At 43.3% G+C, this 20,687-nt stretch overlaps 1 protein-coding gene across 1 annotated transcript in view; it reads right to left on the bottom strand.

Moving 5' to 3' along the window:
• Window positions 1–20,687, bottom strand: part of LOC138975347 (transmembrane protein 132C-like) — a 45,829-nt gene that overhangs the window by 11,758 nt on the left and 13,384 nt on the right. The window contains exons 4-6 of the mRNA XM_070348012.1: window positions 8,283–8,481; window positions 3,529–3,672; window positions 887–1,092 (exon numbers count right to left, since the gene is read on the bottom strand). Coding sequence (XP_070204113.1) covers window positions 887–1,092; window positions 3,529–3,672; window positions 8,283–8,481 — 549 coding nt within the window. The remainder of the gene's footprint in view (window positions 1–886; window positions 1,093–3,528; window positions 3,673–8,282; window positions 8,482–20,687) is intronic.

Here is a 20,687-nt window from a genome sequence, read left to right as displayed (position 1 = left end):
TCTCTCTCTTTGTAAGCAATCGTTTGAAGGAAACAATAGTTAACACAGCTAAATTTTTGTTCCATGCATTTATGCTGAGACTAGAAAAACTGAATGAAACAAGAGCTGACCCAATTTGGTCGAGACACACTGCGGAATTTCCCGTTGAATGACTGATGAAGAGTCAGCTATTTTTAGCTTTGTGACGTCCGACTTGCGTAAGTTTGAATGCACAGTGTGTGTAGGGAACGGGGTAGGTGGGGGGGGGGGGGGGGGGGGGGATGTTGTTGTTGTTGTTTGCTACATGTATCATTTGTTTACTCACATTTTCAGTGAGTCTCATGTTCAATCCAATAAATACATACTACAGGACTTACAAAAAGTGTCTTGTTCATTTTACGTGCTCTTTGTAAAATATTGCCCCGGCCCCTCCACCTGTGAAGAAGGGACACCTGTCTAATAGGGACACTATTACCATTCCCCAAGGGTGTCCGTTAGAGACAGGTTTTACTGTACACACTTTCAAAAGCTCTGTCTTTCACACTGTCCATTTCAATAATTCCACGTTTTCCTGAATGTGTTTTGTCACAACAAAATCTCTGATATCAACTCATTTTTTTTTTATAAAACTCTCTTTTGAGATGCAAACTTCTTACATGCTTATAGACAGACCTTACCTACCAACAACAAAAAACAACATGTCTCGAGTCGCTCAGAGAGATACACTGTTTGGTATTGACACCACACACCATAAATACCTAAAAATTAGTGTTTGGAAAGATCCATTATTCCAACTTAAGCCACTGGTATAGACTAATCTGTGCAGACTATCAAGTATTCTAATGCTGTTTGGAGTTATTCCAACATAACCAACGTGCCTGCATACACAAATATCTGAACTTTTTACCTCCTCTGTGTGTGTGAGGGAATGCTCCAACCTCTGATACGACTCAGCTTGGTGTCAGACATCTCCACGTCCAGTCGGTTGTCCGGAACCCACACTCGCAGGGGAAGCTGGGTAGAGTGACCCCCCACCCTCACAACAATCGTCACGTTCTCCGAACCTCTCGTCTCGTTGCCGTCAAGAAACACGCTCTTGCAGTCTTTCGACACCTGTGCAAATTTGAAAAATGGTGTGAATATTAAATTGTGAGTGCACACATAGTTGTTTTCCTTCGCAACAATAAAAATTGTGTCTTATGTTTTTTGCACAATCATGCTGACACTTTTCATGCCCCGGTGGGTCGGAGTGCAGGTTCATGAATCTTCTCGGTAACATTGGGTATAATTTTCTCTGGTGTTTGTCTCTTGTGGATTGTTTTGTGAATCTTCTTCCGAACAACAAAGCAAAAAATGTCTGGCGTTTGCACACACTGACAAGTGCCCAAGTAGCTCTGAGTGCAGGTTTGTGAATCATGGTGGTGCAAAATGCAGCCCTGCAGTATCTATGCGTGAGAACTCAAAATTGTATACACACATATATGTAAATATATTTAAATTATGCTTTGAAACAAATGATATGTTACTTGGTAAAACCATAATCTTTCCTATTCATCTTTTCACATTAAATTGTAATATTGAAGACACTGTCTTTCCTCTTTATCTTAAACAGAGTTTGGTTCAGTCTTCTACAACAATTCAACAACCTAAAACAATGTCATAATGCAAATCAAGCTAAGATGAAGAAGAAGAAGAAGAGAGAGAGAGAGAGAGAGAGAGAGAGAGAGAGAGAGAGAGAGAGAGAGAGAGAGAGAGAGAGAGAGAGAAAGAAAGAGAGAGAGAGAGAGGGAGAGAGAGAGAGAGAGAGAGAGAGAGAGAGAGAGAGAAAGAGAGAGAAAACGAATTTTTTATTGCATCAAACACAATGTGTATGTACAAGGGGGAGAAAATAATTTGCAGGTGAACAAAGTGGACTTGACCGTCCGGAAGCAAGGCAACTTAAAATCAACACATAGAACAAGAAGTAAAAACAGAAAAAAATACAGTAAGATGAAGACAAGGATTTTGGGTTGTACGATCACACCAGTCTATTTCACAATTGATTTTCTCTTTGATAATAATTTAACAATAATTTAATTTAAAGACAGATAATTTGACAATGCAATCAGTCGTAATTTGTTGTCAGTCTGTAAAATACACAACGATGAGTTGGAGAACTGGTCAAGGTCAAAACAAGCACCAATGTATCGATTGGAGATTGGATTTCCCTTCTTTGAGTCATGTGACGTCAGAGGCCGACAAAACTTTATAATTTGGCTTTTCAGGTTGACCGAAACTTCAAAGGAACTAAAAAAAAAAAAACGTCATGTGTTTGATTGCATGTGTGTGTGCTGTTCAATGTCAAAACAACAACAAAGTGAGTACATGACGTGTGTTTTGTAGTTCCTTTGAAGTTTCGGTCAACCTGAAACGCCCAAATATGAAGCTTATGTGTTTGATTGAATGTGTGTGTGTGCTCGTTCAATCGTCAAAACAACAACAAAGTCATAAGTACCTGAAAGGAATTCGATCGATACATAAATGTTATTTGCGTGTTTGACCAAAATATGACATTTTACACAGATCTCGACAGTCATTGTTCACCTCGACCGCTAGCGCGGTCTCGGAGAACAATGACTGTCTCGATCTGTGTAAAATGTCATATTTTGGTCAAACACGCAAATAACGTATAATGTACTTTTGACAAATTGCATGGTAAGCTGGGCATTTCAACAGAAAGTGGTTTTCATTTTCTTCTGTAGATTGACAAAATGTACAATTTCTGGATTCAGCGCACTCGGGATTATAGCGCAGTTTATTTACCTTCAATGGTGTAATGCCAAGTCTGAACTTTGTGTACATTTTGCGTATGTACTGGTTTTCAATGACACCCAGATACTTTTCTTTTTCAAGTTCTCCTTTAAACATCCCGTATACATCAAATCTCACACTTGTCTCAAGTTTACAGTGCCAGTTTTGCTCAAAAGTCTTGAAGACGTTGCTGAAATGTTCTAATAAACACACATTCCCTACCTACAGACCCGTTCAACCACACATCTCCAAATCCATTCATGCAAAGGAGGCATTTAACTTGTGAGACCCAATTCTGCTTTCAACTGCGTTTTTTAACATGATGTATGACATCTTTGCATATCTCGAGTCCGGCATACAGTTCAGTCTCAACCAGTACTTTACGCTTCGGATATTTGCTAGGATTGACAAAGTGCATCTTCCAAGTTCCCCATAAACCATCTGGTTTGGACTGTTTGACGAGATCCTGAGTAGTCTTTTACACTACAGGCACACATGTGAACCTTTTCAATCTGTGAACAGTCAAAACATCCCCATAGACACTGTCTTTCCTCTTTATCTTAGAAGAAGAAGAAGAGAGAAAGACAGAGGAAGAGACAGAGACACAAAGAGAGAGAGAGAGAGAGAGAGAGAGAGAGAGAGAGAGAGAGAGAAAGAGAGAGAGAAAGAGAGAGACACACACACAGACTGACAGGCATGCAGGCAGGCAGAGGAAGAAAGAAAGAACGCAGACTGGATTAAAAAAGAAATGCAACGTACTCTAAGAACATCGCTGTCTGTGGAGAAGCAGTCTGAGTAGAGGCTGACATCACGCACTTTGTTGACCGAAGAAATGGCAAACACCCGCAATGGGTATTCCTCGCGTTTTCCTGTCAGCGTGGCTGTGTTCAGCAACTCCGTCTCCTGTTGACAATTCATAAAAGTCAAATCAGTATGGACAGATAAAACATAAAAGCTAAGTGTACACAAAAATACTTCAAGAATTGCTAATACTTTTTCTACAATCAAACAAACACAAAATAACTTTTCTGGCTGAAAAAAAGCTTTAACTGTGGTGGTGAAAGGCACAATTGGTTTACAGTGGAACCCTTCTTTAAAAAAAAATTAAAAAATGTAAGACCTCCCCCTTTCAAGACCTAGCTTTTTCAGACTTTCTCATCATAACCTGTGTAAATTTACCCCCATTGTAAGACTCCCTCCCTACCGGCACGGTTGGCCTAGTGGTAAGGCGTCCGCCCCGTGATCGGGAGGTCGTGGGTTCGAACCCCGGCCGGGTCATACCTAAGACTTTAAAATTGGCAATCTAGTGGCTGCTCCGCTTGGCGTCTGGCATTATGGGGTTAGTGCTAGGACTGGTTGGTCCGGTGTCAGAATAATGTGACTGGGTGAGACATGAAGCCTGTCTGCGACTTCTGTCTTGTGTGTGGCGCACGTTAAATGTCAAAGAAGCACCGCCCTGATATGGCTCTTCGTGGTCGGCTGGGCGTTAAGCAAACAAACAAACAAACAAACAAATAAGACTCCCTCCTTTTCAAGACCTGATTTTCTCAGATTTTTTGAGGTCTTAAAAGGGGGGTGGGGGGGGGTTCCACCAAAGCCATCACAGCCTCATCATTTATTCACAAGCAGTCCACCATTTTAGCATTATCCACACAGAAAGACTGAGAACATTACCAGCTCAACCAGAAGGGTTCCTTCTCTAACCTAATGAAACAAACGACTGATCGTCCCTAAAGAGCCCAGTAATAATATGGAGATCAAACAAGGGCATGAATAGTTTTGCATAAAAGAGACAAGCAACAACTCCTGATACATTCCAAGATGGATCTGAACACTGGGTTACAGTGGAACCCCCTTTTAAGACCCCCTCCAGAGACTCCCTCCTTTTTAAGACTCCCTCCTTTTTAAGACCTTATTTTTTCAGACCTTCTGTTCATAACCTCTGTAAATTTACCTCCATTTTAAGACTCCCTCCTTTTTAAGACCTTATTTTTTCAGACCTTCTGTTCATAACCTCTGTAAATTTACCTCCATTTTAAGACTCCCTCCTTTTTAAGACCTTATTTTTTCAGACCACCTGTTCATAACCTCTGTAAATTTACCTCCATTTTAAGACTCCCTCCTTTTTAAGACCTTATTTTTTCAGACCTTCTGTTTATAACCTCTGTAAATTTACCTCCATTTTTAGACACCCTCCTTTTCAAGACCTGATTTTCTCAGATTTTTGGAGGTCGTAAAAATGGGGTTCCACTGTAACTGTCATTTGATTCCTTGCCAAATCCTGTTAGTCTTAGAGTGTTGAGGTGCAGAGAAGTCACAGTCATTTCTTCTGTTATTCTGACTGTGAGCATTATGTATGAGAGAGTTCTAACTGCCATGAAGACTGGCATTTTTATTTTTTTTAATTTTCATTCACAGCATTGAAAAGAGACATAATCATGCCTTTGCCCTGTACATGAATATTTCAATAGTATTGCATAATTTACCTCTGTTACTAATAACTTCTCTTATTTGCCTACTGTTTTGTTTGGTTTTATTGTTCTAACAGCTTGTCTTAAACTAAGTTAAAGCCTTGAGCGTGTGTTCATAGACAGACTACCTTTCACAGGAAAAAAGATCAAATCAGTTTTGACCCAATGGAAATTTTTGTTGGCTAGTGAATTTTAAAAACTTACTAGCCCCTTGATATTGAAGACATTTTTTTAACTTTCATTGATACACGCACACTTGTAAAGAAACTCATAACTTTTATTTATTTCTACATTCCTACCTTCAATTTTCACACAGAAAATTGTGTCTTGGCAACCCGCGATAATGCAACAGTAAAACATGTTCCCATTACTGTCTGCGGAAATCAAATTTAATCAATCAATCAATCAATCAATCAATGACGCTTATATCGCGCATATTCCGTGGGTACAGTTCTAGGCGCTCTGCAGTGATGCCGTGTGAGATGAAATTTTATACGGCCAGTAGATTGCAGCCATTTCGGCGCATATTTACCTTTCACGGCCTATTATTCCAAGTCACACGGGTATAGGTAGACAATTATTAACTGTGCCTAAGCAATTTTGCCAGGAAAGACCCTTTTGTCAATCGTGGGATCTTTAACGTGCACACCCAATGTAGTGTACACGGGGGGAGGGTTCGGACACCGAAGAGAGTCTGCACACAAAGTTGACTCTGAAATAAATTTCCGCCGAACCTGGGATCGAACTCACGCTGACAGCGGGCAACTGAATACAAATCCAGCGCGCTACCAACTGAGCTATATCCCCGCCCCGCTTATCTTCTGTCAGTACAGCTGGAACCCTTTTACAAAAACAAATTGGGGGGTAAGTGGGTGGGGGGGGGGGGGGAAGCAAATGGAATTCAATATATTCTTGTTTTTCCACGCAGCATGTTCTATCCTTGTTCTATCCTCGAAGACAACAAAAGGCCAGGAAGGGAGATGAAATGGAAAAAAAAGAAAAAGAAAATGAAATGAAGAAGAAAAAATCTGTTCACATGCTGAGGAGGAAAGCGCCTCTAATAGGATCTGGTGGCAGCCATGAGGTCGCTCGACACATACAAGGGGACATCAATGGAAAATCAATAAGTTCTCTGCCCTTGACTCTGTAGCAGCGTGATGGGATTACTTGCCCTGGCTGCCGGCAATCAGTTTTACTGTCTAACTTTATAACCTTGCCAGCTCACACACTCTCTCTCTCCAACTCTCTCCCTCCCACCTCCTTTTTCTTACTCCATCAACCGATTTGCTCTCTGTTTGTGAATTGTGAAACTTTGCCACATTGTATGAAAGCTGTGAGGTCAACTTCTATGCCCTGTGGTGCTCAAGGAATTTCTGTTCTGTTTCCAACACATAGCTGACCCCCTGACTTAACAGTGGAACATGTACCTTGTCTTCATCAATCAAGAGTGACCTCTTTACTAACAAGAGTGACCTCTTTACTAATTTAACTTTGATGCTGAGAAGGCTTCAATCCTAAAGTAACAGACTGAGATTGAGAATTTCAAGGTTAATGAGAAAAAACAACGTTTCGACAATATTCATACTGTAATTGTTGATTTAAAATTGGGGGATTACACTTCATGCATTCATTATTCTACTCCTGCTTGCTTATCTGGCAAAAATAAAAGAGGAAAAAAACACCAACAGCTCTACAATTACAGCCGACTAAGCCGGCAATGCCAATCGATTTGTGCACCAGCGGATATGGGGTTCCAAGACTACCTTCTGAAGAAGCAGAACGACAGAACAAAACAAGCTGCTGACAACAGCCAAGGCAGGTCACAAAAGCTGTTTCTAGAGGAAAATGCCATTTCAGCACTCGTCCATTCTCTGGCATCATCATTTTTGGCTCACGTAAGTGTAGCCTATGCGATGATAAACTTTGTCTGTCTGTGCGTGCGTGCGTGCGTGCGTGTGTGTGTGTGTGTGTGTGTGTGTGTGTGTGTGTGTGTGATAGAAACTTTAACATTTCCGAGTCTATGGATAAAGCTCGCATAAAGATTACGTCTCGGTCAAAAGTGTTTGACGTGTGTGATAGAAACTATTTGAAGACGTCACATTATGACGTAAGAGGGTTAGACGTCACGCAAAGGAATTACTGAAAGTCTCGGTCATTGTTATTGTGAGCGGGCCGAGACTACTTGGCAGATCCAGGGTCTCGCTTTCTTGCACAGTTTCACCTATGCTTACTGTGTGTGTGTGTGTGTGTGTGTGTATGTGTGACGGAGTGATTGAGTTTGTGTTACTGTTTGTCGATTTCTCACGTGAGCCTTGAAGGCTTCGCCTCTTGTTTAAAATGTATGAGTCCGTCCGTGTCTTTCCACTATATAAAGAGAATTTTAAAAACTGTATATTATCCGTAGATTACTTTGTCACATTGAAGACCTCATTTTTAAAACATACAACGGTAAATCACATCTATTTCGATGTACAGTACCTTGGTGACCGCTCGCAAAAGAATCATGGTTTTACACAGTGGAACTCCGCTATAAAAAAACCGTCAAATTTAAATCTCTCCTCTTCTTAAGACTTGATTTTTTCCCAGATTTTTTTACCGTCTCAAAAGTGGGTTTCCCCTGTACTCTGACAATTACAGTGTATAGTATTCTCTCACCTTGAATACTGTGACAAACTTTTCCTGACAATTACAGCGAACAGTATTCTCTCATCTTGCATACGGTGACAAACTTTTCCTGACAATTACAGTGTATAGTATTCTCTCACCTTGAATATTGTGACAAACTTTTCCTGACAATTACAGGTGTACGGTATTCTCTCACCTTGAATACGGTGACAAACTTTTCCTGACAATTACAGGTGTACGGTATTCTCTCACCTTGAATACGGTGACAAACTTTTCCTGACAATTACAGTGTATAGTATTCTCTCACCTTGAATACGGTGACAAACTTTTCCTGACAATTACAGTGTACGGTATTCTCTCACCTTGAATACGGTGACAAACTTTTCCTGACAATTACAGTGTACGGTATTCTCTCACCTTGAATACGGTGACAATCTTTTCGGGATGCTCTCCGAGGACGGTGATTTTGGCGGAGATGCGAGAGTCTTGCGGAGGGAAGTAGGAGTTACGGGACAGGCCGTTCTTCTCGTAGTCCACAGTCCACACGATCCTGCCTGCAACGCTCTCGTCTGCCTCTTCCTCCACCTCAAACTGCCACCTCATGATCTCCTCAATTCTGGTGACAAACAAACAAACAAATGTAAATCAGTTCAAAGACAATCAAAATTCATAACTTCAGCAGTATCCCCTTAGTTTGAGGACAGTCAATTCTGGGAGTCGTAAATAAAATGGAAGTAAAAATGCAATTTTGGTTGGAAAAAAACACACCAACAGAACACATAAATTAGTTAAAAATTTAACGGAATGCACAGGGGTACCCACTTTTAACAACAACTTAAAGAAATTCAAGGTCTGAAAAGGCAGGGAGGGAGTTTTACAATGGAGGGTAAACGTGCAGAGTAATGAACTGAATAACGGAAAAAGCAGGTTTTCAAAAAAGAAAGGTGGATCCAACACAGGATATAAACGTCTTATAACTAGCCAAATAATTACAATTGAATTCTTCATAACTGCAAACTGCGGCCCCCACTTCCCACCATAAACAACTACTAAAACAGAGACAAGACAAGACAAGACAAATTCTTTATTAACGAGGGTAATGGCATAAGCAAACAGATGCTTTTTTACATCCAGCCAGAGAGAGAGAGAGAGGGAGAGGGAGAGGGAGAGACAGAGACAGAGAGACAGACAGACCGAGAGATCTACAGAGACAGACAGACAGAGAGAGACAGACAGAGAGAGACAGAGAGACAGAAGTTTGCAGATAAAACCAACTTGTCTTCAAATTATTACTTTCATCCAATAAGACAGTTAAAGGGGGAGAGAGGGTCCTATTCATCCATCTACTTGCACTTAGCGTCTCTCTGGCTGAGATGTGAAACATCATTGTGTGGGAGGTAGCAATAGAGACACAGGAAGGAGGGGGGTGCAGGTTGGTTGTCGAGATAAGAATATTCTACACCCCTCCACCATCCCCAACATCACTGCTATCAACTGAGCCAGTCAACAACACAAGAAGGGGATTGAAGGTGAGGTGGGGCAGGGCCGGATCTGGGGGTGGGGGGGTTCCTGTGTTCTGGAACCCCCTCCCCCCCCCCCCTGGCCATCCGATGTACCTCTCAGAGAAAAGGGAAAAAAATATGTGGACTTTTTAAGCTCTTGCCCCAACTCCCTTAGTTTATTTCACTGAAGTATAGTATCATTGTTCACCATACAACATCTCTCATATCACTTCTCCTTTGTATTCCAGATGTTGTAATCATTGCTTGTTTGCTTGAATTTAAGTATTCAAAGTAAAGAGTTCTGTCAGACTTATTATATGTCTTTGGGATTATTCCACTGAACTACTATGGTAAATGAATATCTGAAGTATTTCGTTACTGTTGAAAATGTGTAATTTTGATTCCCAGTTGCAAGGAAAGACCAAAAAATGACCTTACAAATGCAAACATTTCTCGGCTTCTGGGAGGCTTTCCCCCCCAGACCCCCTCGGCGGCCCCTGGACCCCTGCCTTCAGTTGGAACCCCCCCCCCCCCCCTCAAAGGAACTTAATTGGTCCGGCCCTGTGGGGTGGGGTGCGGGTATACCCCAAACTTGCCTCCCCAAGGCCACAGTTTTATGGGCAGAGTCAGCCTCACAAACCCTCTAGACTAGGGGGTCCTTAACGTCCTTACAAGAAAATTTCCCTTTTAGGGACATGAATGAATGATACGCTAAAAGATACAAACCCTCATTGCTACTCCCCGCTTTTAAAGAAACCAAACTTCCGAGTATCGTACATGTTATCTATCCCCTAGTTGATATTTCGGCTTTCTTCTGACTTTGCGCAAACCAATTGCGGCAAGGGAGGGTGGGGGGGGGGGGGGGGGTGTACAAATCATGCTCAAAGCTACTCAGGAATCCAAGGGGGGTTTACGGGACAAGGAAAGTAGCTTTAAAAAAAGGGCGACAGATAAGATCTCTTTCCCCCTTGCTTGACCCCTCTTCCGCACACACATAAAGCATCGTGTGCAAACTTGGATTGAGATACCCAGCGGTAACACTAAAGAGTGGAGGAAATACCGCTAAGAAGCCCTAAGATCTTTCCAAGCTAGATAATAAGCTCGCAACAGCCCTCTTGGAATGTTTGCTAACATTAGACCTGCTCCCTTATTTATTACTTTGCTAACTTTGTCGGTAAACATTGGGCGTTGAGGGGAGAAAAGACACAGAAGAAAAGGGAGAGAAAAAGAGAAGTGTATACTTCTGTGTGTTTGTGTTTGTGTGTGTGTATGTGTGTTTGAGGGGAGGAGGGGATTTCGAGCGGATGGGGGGGATTAGTTGAAAAGGGTTTGCGAGCTTTGTTTCAGCCGCACGTACTGAAGACGGTCACTGGAATAACAAATCAGCACCCATACCCACAGCCAGCCAGACAGACAAACACACATACATAATGACACACACCCATACCCACAGCCAGCCAGCCAGACAAACACACTTACACACACATAATGACACACACCCATACCCACAGCCAGCCAGCCAGACAAACACACTTACACACACATAATGACACACACGCATACACATCTTTCCAAAGAATTGATTAATTGATCAGTACCGCACACAAAATAACGGTTCTGAAAGTGAGATAGTGTAAAACAAGCTGAAGTAGCTTCTCCCCATTCTGATAATCATCGATCCACGCTATCGCTCATGTCTCAGAGATAAATGAGACCCGAAGGGTAGTAACTCATTTTGACCTGTGTTCAGGGTGGCTTCTCCCATGCACTTTCCATTAAAAACCAAAAAGAAAAGCAGAAACAAATTAAAACAATAAATACTGTATTCTGTTTCTCTATCTCTGCCCATTTTCTTTCCATCTGGAACAGTTCCATAATTTCTTCAAAACTCCCTTACTCTTTCTCCTGCTCATATTCCTTTCATCTCCAGAAAATCAGCCCATAACATCAAGAGGGAAACTACGAACAACGTGCCCCGAATCCCACAGAGGGCAATAAAACGCATTCGAGTGTGAAAAGAATGAACATGAGGCACGCTCTGCTGCCCACGGGCCGAATAAATTCTCATCAAATCTCGATCTAACCCCAGTCTGCATTTTATGGGGGAATGGCGGGGGTCGACCGGAGGCCAGATTTCTACCTGAACTGTGATGGACTGGGCCAGGGATATTAGCTTCTCACCAACTCTCCGTCACACTTCACGTTTACTACTGTAACAGTGGAGCTCAATGGTGGTGTCTGCTATGCATTTTATCGACTGTGTGTGTGTGTGTGTGTGGTGTTTGTGGGTGTTTGTGTGTGTGTGTGTGTGGTGTTTGTGTGTGTGTGTGTGGTGTTTGTGTGTGTGTGTGTGTGTGTGTGTGGTGTGGTGTGGTGTGGTGTGGTGTGGTGTGTTGTGTTTGTGTGTGTGTGTGGTGTGTTGTGTTTGTGTTTGTGTGTGCGAGAGAGCTTTAAGAGCTTTAATAATAACACGAGCGATGGACACACCATGCTGTTAAATATAACAACAATTATAACATACGTATCAGCATATCAAATGCCCAAACCCATCCCACCACCCCTTTAAAACAAAACAAGGCCAAGGCCATTTGTAATGATTTTTTCCTATGCAACAAAATGCCCCAAAAATGCTTATCACTTCCGCTACTAAACTGCAACAATGCGGCAGACATTAATTTACAACTAAGGCACCAAAAAAAAAAGTGTGGTTACGGTAACATAGCCAAACAAGAAGGGCAAAGCCCATACGACTCACATGCTTGACCTTGACCTTTACATGACCTTGACCAAGGTCAAGGTCATCCAAGGTCATGCAACACAAAGCTGTTAATTCAAGACATAGGAAGTACAATGGTGCTTATTGGCTCTTTCTACCATGAGATATGGTCACTTTTAGTAGTTCACTACCTTATTTTGGTCACATTTCATAAGGGTCAAAGTGACCTTGACCTTGATCATATGTGACCAAATGTGTCTCATGATGAAAGCATAACATGTGCCCCACATAATTTTTAAGTTTGAAACAGTTATCTTCCATAGTTCAGGGTCAAGGTCACTTCAAAATATGTATACAATCCAACTTTGAAGAGCTCCTGTGACCTTGACCTTGAAGCAAAGTAAACCAAACTGGTATCAAAAGATGGGGCTTACTTTGCCCTATATATCATATATAGGTGAGGTATTCAATCTCAAAAACTTCAGAGAAAATGGGAAAAATGTGAAAAATAGCTGTTTTTTAGACAACATTTATGGCCCCTGTGACCTTGACCTTGAAGCAAGGTCAAGATGCTATGTATGTTTTTTGGGGCCTTGTCATCATACACCATCTTGCCAAATTTGGTACTGATAGACTGAATAGTGTCCAAGAAATATCCAACGTTAAAGTTTTCCGGACGGACGGACGGACGTCCGGACGTCCGGACGTCCGGACGGACGGACGGACGGACGACTCGGGTGAGTACATAGACTCACTTTTGCTTCGCATGTGAGTCAAAAAAATAGGGTAGGAAGGTAGGCAATCACTTTTTTGTTTTTTAACTTTTTTTTCTAATGTGTACAAATTAAACATACTTGACAGAGAAATAAGTGTGCGACTCGGGCGCTTTCGCTTTCATTGCGTTTTCTGCACTCGTTTTCTTGGTTTTTGTTTTGTTTTTTTGACAAATATAATAAAAAGTTATAGGGTCGGCCCCTAAAAATAGGGTAGGTCGGGTTACCGTAACCACACCTATTTTTTTTTAGGCCTAATTTACATGTCCAAATAATGAGACAAACACAACTTTTTATATTTATTTCCACAACATAGCATTCCATCTAAAGATAAACTTAAAACCTATCAGAAATAGCACGAGTAATACTAGTCAAGGTCTCTCCCTCCGTTCAATACATCATTACACAGATCCTCCACTCAACATGAACACAAAAAAGTAGTCCTTGAGTCGGAGTACGGGAAATGCACACACCTATTCCCCCACCGACTACAAGCAAGTTTGCTCGAAGCTTACGTTTCTTGGCTACTTCCCACTGCTATTGAAACGGGGTTTGAATATGAAAGCGGTCTAAAAACAGCCTTTGTCATCCCCACAGTGCTGGATGCTTTCGCCAAACAACTTGGGAGAATAGAGACCCGAGAGTCAGTTACTGAGGCGCAAGGAGAGGGATTTTCATTGCCGCCGCCTGCTCAGTGTCAGTCTTGCTGCTGTGTGTCGCTTTACATCAAGTCAAACCTAGTCAGTGCTTTATGTCCTAGATAACAGACGAGACACATACATGTATAACGGTTTAAAAAAAAGATATGTTATGCAATCTGTCCGAGGGGTTGAGTGTGTGTCTGTCAGTGCGTCCGTTTGTCCCAGGCAGAGCGCTGACGGACTGACCAAGAGCGGGTTGGCATTGACATTGTTTGTGTCACGGTGTGTGTGTGTGTATGTGTGTGTGTGTGTGTGTGCGTGCGTGTCTGTGTGTGCGTGCGTGTCAGTGTGCGTGCGTGTCAGTGTGTTAATGTGTGTGTTAATGTGTGTGTGTCACGTGTGTGTGTGTCGTGTGCCCGTACATTTGCATGCACACCCCTATCAGATATCCTACCTAAAGGCCCATATTCACTGAATTCACATATATATAGGCTACGTCAATACATAATATTCATACGACAATGATTGCCGGTTGGCCGGTAAACACGCAGGGGTGTTTGCAATGCGACGCCAGTATTGATTTCGCCATTATATTTCAAACTCAAACCTTCCCTTCAGCCTATCATTAATAATGAAACGAGTAGTTTGAACATGTAACGTAAAGATCACTTTGTTTTCTATCCTCTCCGGCACCCCAGGGTTTCAGTGTACAGCAAAACAGGTTAGAACTGCAACATTACCAGGACAGCAAGAGAACACTCGGGACTCCAAGCAATGCATTATTTAGTAGTTTCTGCGAGTGTCCGCAGATCATGGCTGTCAGCTATGCGTAATGTGCGAGACAAAATATAAAAGGGTTTACCCCTGTTCTTTTTGGAGTTCGTAGTTATGTCTCTCTCAACGTGCTTTTTAACAAAGGAATCTTTATGCATAAAATTATATCCGAAACTCTACCCCAAACCATTTGTTCAAAGTTCTCTTTGAAGAATTCACATCACCTTGCTTATGAAATTTAACACTCCTCTTCCTAGGATAGACTTATTTAAGTCTAGTCTAGTTTATTCAGGTGGCCGTCTCTGGAACGCTCTTCCGAATGCCTTACGGGAAGCTACCAGCACAGATTCTTTCAAAAACAAATATATATCCCATTTAATGAAAATAGTATATTCTTGATTGTTATATCCTTTGGGACACAGTCACTCACTTTTGATTTATAGTTTTGTTCACGAAATTATGATGTTCTGCATACTATCCATTGTCTTGCAGAGTTGAAGTACTATTGCATTGTATTCTGACCCTAATTGACTTGCACATTTTTGCTTTGCACCTTGTCATGAACATTTATAAACTACAATGTTTCATATAATGCACTTATGTACATAAACTTATACTGTTTTACTAATTATGTAAGTATGTAGTAGTAGTTATTATAGTAGATTTAGTCCCTCTTTAGGGCGAGGGCCAGATGCAAAAAGGTATACCAATGCTTATTTCTCTCTCTCTCTCTCTCTCTCTCTCTCTCTCTCTCTCTCTCTCTCTCTCTCTCTCTCTCTCTCTCTCTCTCTCTCTCTCTCTCTCTCTCTCATTCACTTAAGACTTCACTTCAAAGGCACTTTATCCTGACCCTAACCAAAATAAAATCTAAAGAAAAAAAACAAACACCAACAAAAACAAAGAACGAAAGAGAGACCCACAGGGAGAAAGAGAGAAAGAAAGGACAAATAGAAATAGCACGAAGTTGGACGAGGCCCCAGTGAACGTGAAGTCTTGTTCCTGTTTGGCCGATCTCCTCGCCAGGGGAGCCGCGCTAAGAACCTTTTATCTTGGCTTCTGTTTCTGCCGCTGTTTGCTTTCTCCCCCTCGAGTCTCTCTCTTGCCCCCCCCCCCCCCCCCCCTTCTTCTAAACGGGCCTGTCCTCTCTCCCCTCCTTCCCAGCGGTCGATGCACGGTGCCGTAGGAATGACACTTTAAAAGATAGTCTTCAAGAGGAAACGACAGTCTACCAAGAGTCTAAGACATCGGGTGGGGATACATGGTGGTAGGTGACTGTGGACACGGAGAGAGAGACAGACATTATTTAGGGTGGGTGGGATGATGGGATACGATTGGCAGTCGTGTGTTCGGATCACTGGAGTTACGGCGATGCAAAATATATATATCCATCGTGGTAAACATGTTCTTGACAGCGCAACAATGATACTATTGAGCTGCAGAGAGAAGCCTGGCTCTCTCATCCAGATGTGGGCTAAAATGACAATTTCTAATTGCCTGTTAATGTTATCCGTTCTATGTCTCTCTCTCATACACACACTAACAACCCCCCCCCCCCCCCAAACAAAAAAAAAAAAAAAAAAAAAACACTCTCTCGCTATCTCTTTTAAAACATAAAGCCACACAAATATAAAACACACGCAAAACAAGCAGAAAACAGCGCACCCGGCACAAACCAAGGCCAGATGCAACACATTACAGCAAAGCCGGCCGAATCCCTCCGAGGTAATCACTATCTGCCCAAGGCACTTTCAAAACCACGCTGCCGGTAATTTCGTCTTGATTACTCTTCCCCCTAGTTTAATCTCTGGCGCGGCTCCCCCTTGTTGTCCCTCCCAAAGCCGGGTAAGCCCTTTATTTGCGCTGCTTTGCGCCTTAGATCAGCGCCGATCAATCCCTCCCTCCCTCCATGCTATGACCCCACGGGTTCAAAGGTTCTCTCGATGACGGTCAACTCGCCTCCAATGCATTGCTTTACAGTGGAACCTCCCTCCATGCTATGACCACACGGGTTCAAAGGTTCTCTCGATGACGGTCAACTCGCCTCCAATGCATTGCTTTACAGTGGAACCTCCCTCCATGCTATGACCACACGGGTTCAAAGGTTCTCTCGATGACGGTCAACTCGCCTCCAATGCATTGTTTTACAGTGGAACCTCCCTCCATGCTATGACCACACGGGTTCAAAGGTTCTCTCGATGACGGTCAACTCGCCTCCAATGCATTGCTTTACAGTGGAACCTCCCTCCATGCTATGACCACACGGGTTCAAAGGTTCTCTCGATGACGGTCAACTCGCCTCCAATGCATTGCTTTACAGTGGAACCTCCCTCCATGCTATGACCACACGGGTTCAAAGGTTCTCTCGATGACGGTCAACTCGCCTCCAATGCATTGCTTTACAGTGGAACCTCCCTCCATGCTATGACCACACGGGTTCAAAGGTTCTCTCGATGACGGTCAACTCGCCTCCAATGCATTGTTTTACAGTGGAACCTCCCTCCATGCTATGACCCCACGGGTTCAAAGGTTCTCTCGATGACGGTCAACTCGCCTCCAATGCATTGCTTTACAGTGGAACCTCCCTCCATGCTATGACCACACGGGTTCAAAGGTTCTCTCGATGACGGTCAACTCGCCTCCAATGCATTGCTATACAGTGGAACCTCCCTCCAAAAATCCGAGAAAATCCGGTCTTGTAAAAGGAGTCCGAGTGACTCTTCAAATGGGGTTAAATGTGGGGAGGGTGTGAACATAAGTCCGGAAAAACGGGATCTTAAAGTGAGAGAAGTCTTGGATTTGGTAGGGGCAGTGGTGGCGCGAGTATTTTTTCAAACCGGAACACAAACTTTTAAAATGTCCAGAAAATAACCGGTAGGCTGGTCATTGGAACCAGTAAGAGTCAGAGTACTGATTTTGTTGTTTTACCAGCGAAAAAAACCCGGTAGTCCTAAAAATCAACCGGTAGGTCATACCAGCAGCCAATTTTCCCCCGGTATTTTCTCATTTCAGCCGGTAAAAAACGCCAACACTGTAGGGGGTGGGGTCGTAAAAGAGAGAGAGAGAGGGGGGGGGGGGGGGGGGGGGCACTCAACTTCTCATTTCCTGACCAAACCGCCCCGCGGTCGCTGCACAAAGAGAAAGTCTGAGTAACACGGGATCGGGTATGATTGGAAAAAGAGCGCCACTGGATTTTTTTTTTTCTTTTTCGTCTTTACACTTGTTTCCTTGTCCCGTTGTGCTCTCACACCGCCCCGTCCCTGCACTCGCCGCTCCAACCAATCACTTTCTGTGATAGTAGTAGTCCAGTGGACGATACCTTCCGCCTGTGCTCCAACCACCTCTGAATTTCGTTCCGCTGCCAGACTTGTCGATTTTACAGACGCTCTAGGGGGGGATGTCGGGTCGCTGCGGTAGGCTACCCTCGGAAGATGACACTGCACTTCTGTTGAGTCACTTCGACGGTGTTCAGTAGTGGGTCTGTCCCGAGCTAACGGACGCAACCCACTACCTACTATGCCCCCTACAAACGACATTGACTTTTAAGTCGCGGAGCCAGACTGAGTGAACGTCCCCTCCAGAGAGCAGACCGCCACCACGTCCCTCCGTCGACCCCCCAGAACGTCACACGTTGAAGACTGACAGCAGAACTACTATTCAGAGAAGGAAGGAACAGGAACACTGAGACCAAGGTCACCATGAGAGTATTAGATGACATTTCTGTAAGGCAACTGAAATGGAATATCAAATTTATAAATACACAGGAAGTCTCGCATGATCCACCCTAAATTCAGACTGTGCTGATTAAGTTTAAGTATATTGTATACTTTTTCTTCTTCTGCGTTCGTGGGCTGAAACTCCCACGTACACTCGTGTGGTTTTTTTGCACGAGTGGAATTTTACGTGTATGACCGTTTTTTACCCCGCCATTTAGGCAGCCATACGCCGTTTTCGGAGGAAGCATGCTGGGTATTTTCGTGTTTCTATAACCCACCGAACTCTGACATGGATTACAGGATCTTTTTCGTGCGCACTTGGTCTTGTGCTTGTGTACACACGGGGGTGTTCGGACACCGAGGAGAGTCTGCACAGAAAGTTGACTCTGAGAAATAAATCTCTCGCCGAACGTGGGGACGAACTCACGCTGACAGCGGCCAACTGGATACAAATCCAGCGCGCTACCGACTGAGCTACATCCCCGCCCGTATATTGTATACAATATCCCTCAAATCAATGATTCTTCCATAAACATGCAGAAGCTGAGATATTTAGTTTGCTGATGCTGAAGCAGTGAAGGGTTGCAATGAGTCTGAAAATAGAAAGCGATCCTGAAACCAACCCTTCTCTTTGTGGGCTGCTACCTGGATTAGAAAATCAATTCTTTCCTCCGCAGTTCTCAATCAATGTCCACCTTCTCTCCTCATTAACTTTTTCCTGTTTTTTTTAAACCCGATCACATCATCCAGTAATGGTTGCATCACTACAAGCTTCATCAATCCAGCCTATCCCATTATTTCTCTCTCTTAACTGCTTTCAGGACGGACCGAGAGCCAAACAAAATGTGTTACTCACATTGCACTATTTCTGCTGCCCCCCCCCCCCCCCCCCTTACTCACCCACCTGCTTTCAGGACGTACCTGAGAGCCAAACACCAACATTTTACTCACATTGCACTATTTCTGCACCCCACCCCCCCTTCCCTACTCTCACCCACCTGCTTTCAGGACTACCCGAGAGCCAAACACCAACATTTTACTCACATTCCACTATTTCTGCACACCCCCCCCCCCCCTCCCTACTCACACCCACCTGCTTTGAGGACCTACCTGAGAGCCAAACACCAACATTTTACTCACATTCCACTATTTCTGCCCTCCCCCCCCCCCCCCTACTCTCGCCCACCTGCTTTCAGGACGTACCTGAGAGCCAAACACCAACATTTTAGTATTTACTCACATTCCACTATTTCTGACCCCCCCCCCCCCCCCCCCTCAGTCTGTAGAAACGCACACAAACATACAAAAACATTTGGTCAAAATCTTGAGAAAGACAGTAAAGTTTCAAATGTTTCAAAAACATTGTTTACATGACCACGCTCTACATCTTCAGCACACCTGTTAGATACCATCTCCCGCATAACACTAACAGGTTTTTTCTTTCTACCTGGCTGGAGAGCGCACCTGTGAGGTATCACCATCTTGACTCATCACCGCTGCCTCTGCTGCTCTTTCTTCATTCCTTGCCAATAAACAGAGTCTGACTGAGGCTTAGTCATTTGGCTGCGGGGGAGTTGGACTGGACAGAACAAGTTCCTAACGGTACCGTGCTGTGCCATTCCGTTTGGGTTCTGGATTTTGATTTTGATCTCCTCTAATGCTACTACAACCCCCCTTCCGTATCAGCGAAATAAATTTCAGAGGACGATAGGGTAAAGGTACTTCACCCTTTTTGCATCGCACCATGGTGCATACAGCCCGCAGTCAATTCCAAAGCATAGCTGCCACATTTGTGTACTGGTTTCACAGTAGCTCAGTTTTGTCTGCGAGGTATTCAGAATTCCGCACTGGTGTTGGCTCGAATACCACTACCACTACCAGTGGCTGTATACTTTCACATTTCCCGGGCTTCGTTGTTATTGATGGCGCTTTGGTTTTCTTTTTTGTTTTGTTTGTTTGGTGCTTTTGTTGCTGCTTGTTTGTCTGTTAAAGAGATTTTTGTAATCTTAGTACTCCAAGATGCCAGTGGAGTGTTTCGTTGTTTTTATTGCGGTTGAATCACACTTGACGAATGACGAACTTTCTCTCACTGTCAAGTAGAACAATGTTCCTATCGATTTTTGCTGGTACTGAATCGTGCCCATCCTATCTCCACTCCTAATGTCGTAAATTCACACTTTTCTTTACAGATTTTGTTTCCTGCACCAAATAAACTTAAGTGAAGTGAATTGTGTTTAAAAGTGAACAGCTTATAATTACCATGAATCATGTATAGTAATAAGTAGACATCTGTCGATACCGTTATTCAAAACTCTTCTGCTGGAACTCATTCGTATTTTCCCTCAAAACATCATCCAATACCTCCGCACACCTGGCTTTCCTTCCTGCACTGTTTCTAACACACCCCCCCCCCCCCCCCCCCCCCCCGTAAAATGTCAGGATCACTAGCAACCATCAAGCAATTACCCCCTAGAAGACACACATGTATTCAAAGTTCAGAGAAAATATCAAAGCACTTGAAGCATCCCGTATTGCAGTCTCTTCGTACGACTTTATCAGAGCGATCACAGCACGGGCACGTGATACTGGTTCGGAGGGGAAAACTGACAAGAAATTCAGTTGATCCCAGGATCAACACGGGCCGAAACATTGACAATATCAAAGAAACAGGAAGTTGTACACCTGTTGGTACAGGTAAACAAA

Source organism: Littorina saxatilis, linkage group LG9, assembly GCF_037325665.1.
Source record: "Littorina saxatilis isolate snail1 linkage group LG9, US_GU_Lsax_2.0, whole genome shotgun sequence".
Classification (NCBI taxonomy): domain Eukaryota; kingdom Metazoa; phylum Mollusca; class Gastropoda; order Littorinimorpha; family Littorinidae; genus Littorina; species Littorina saxatilis.
The sequence above is the reverse complement of the archived record's forward strand: the minus strand, read 5'-3'. Positions and strand labels throughout refer to the sequence as shown.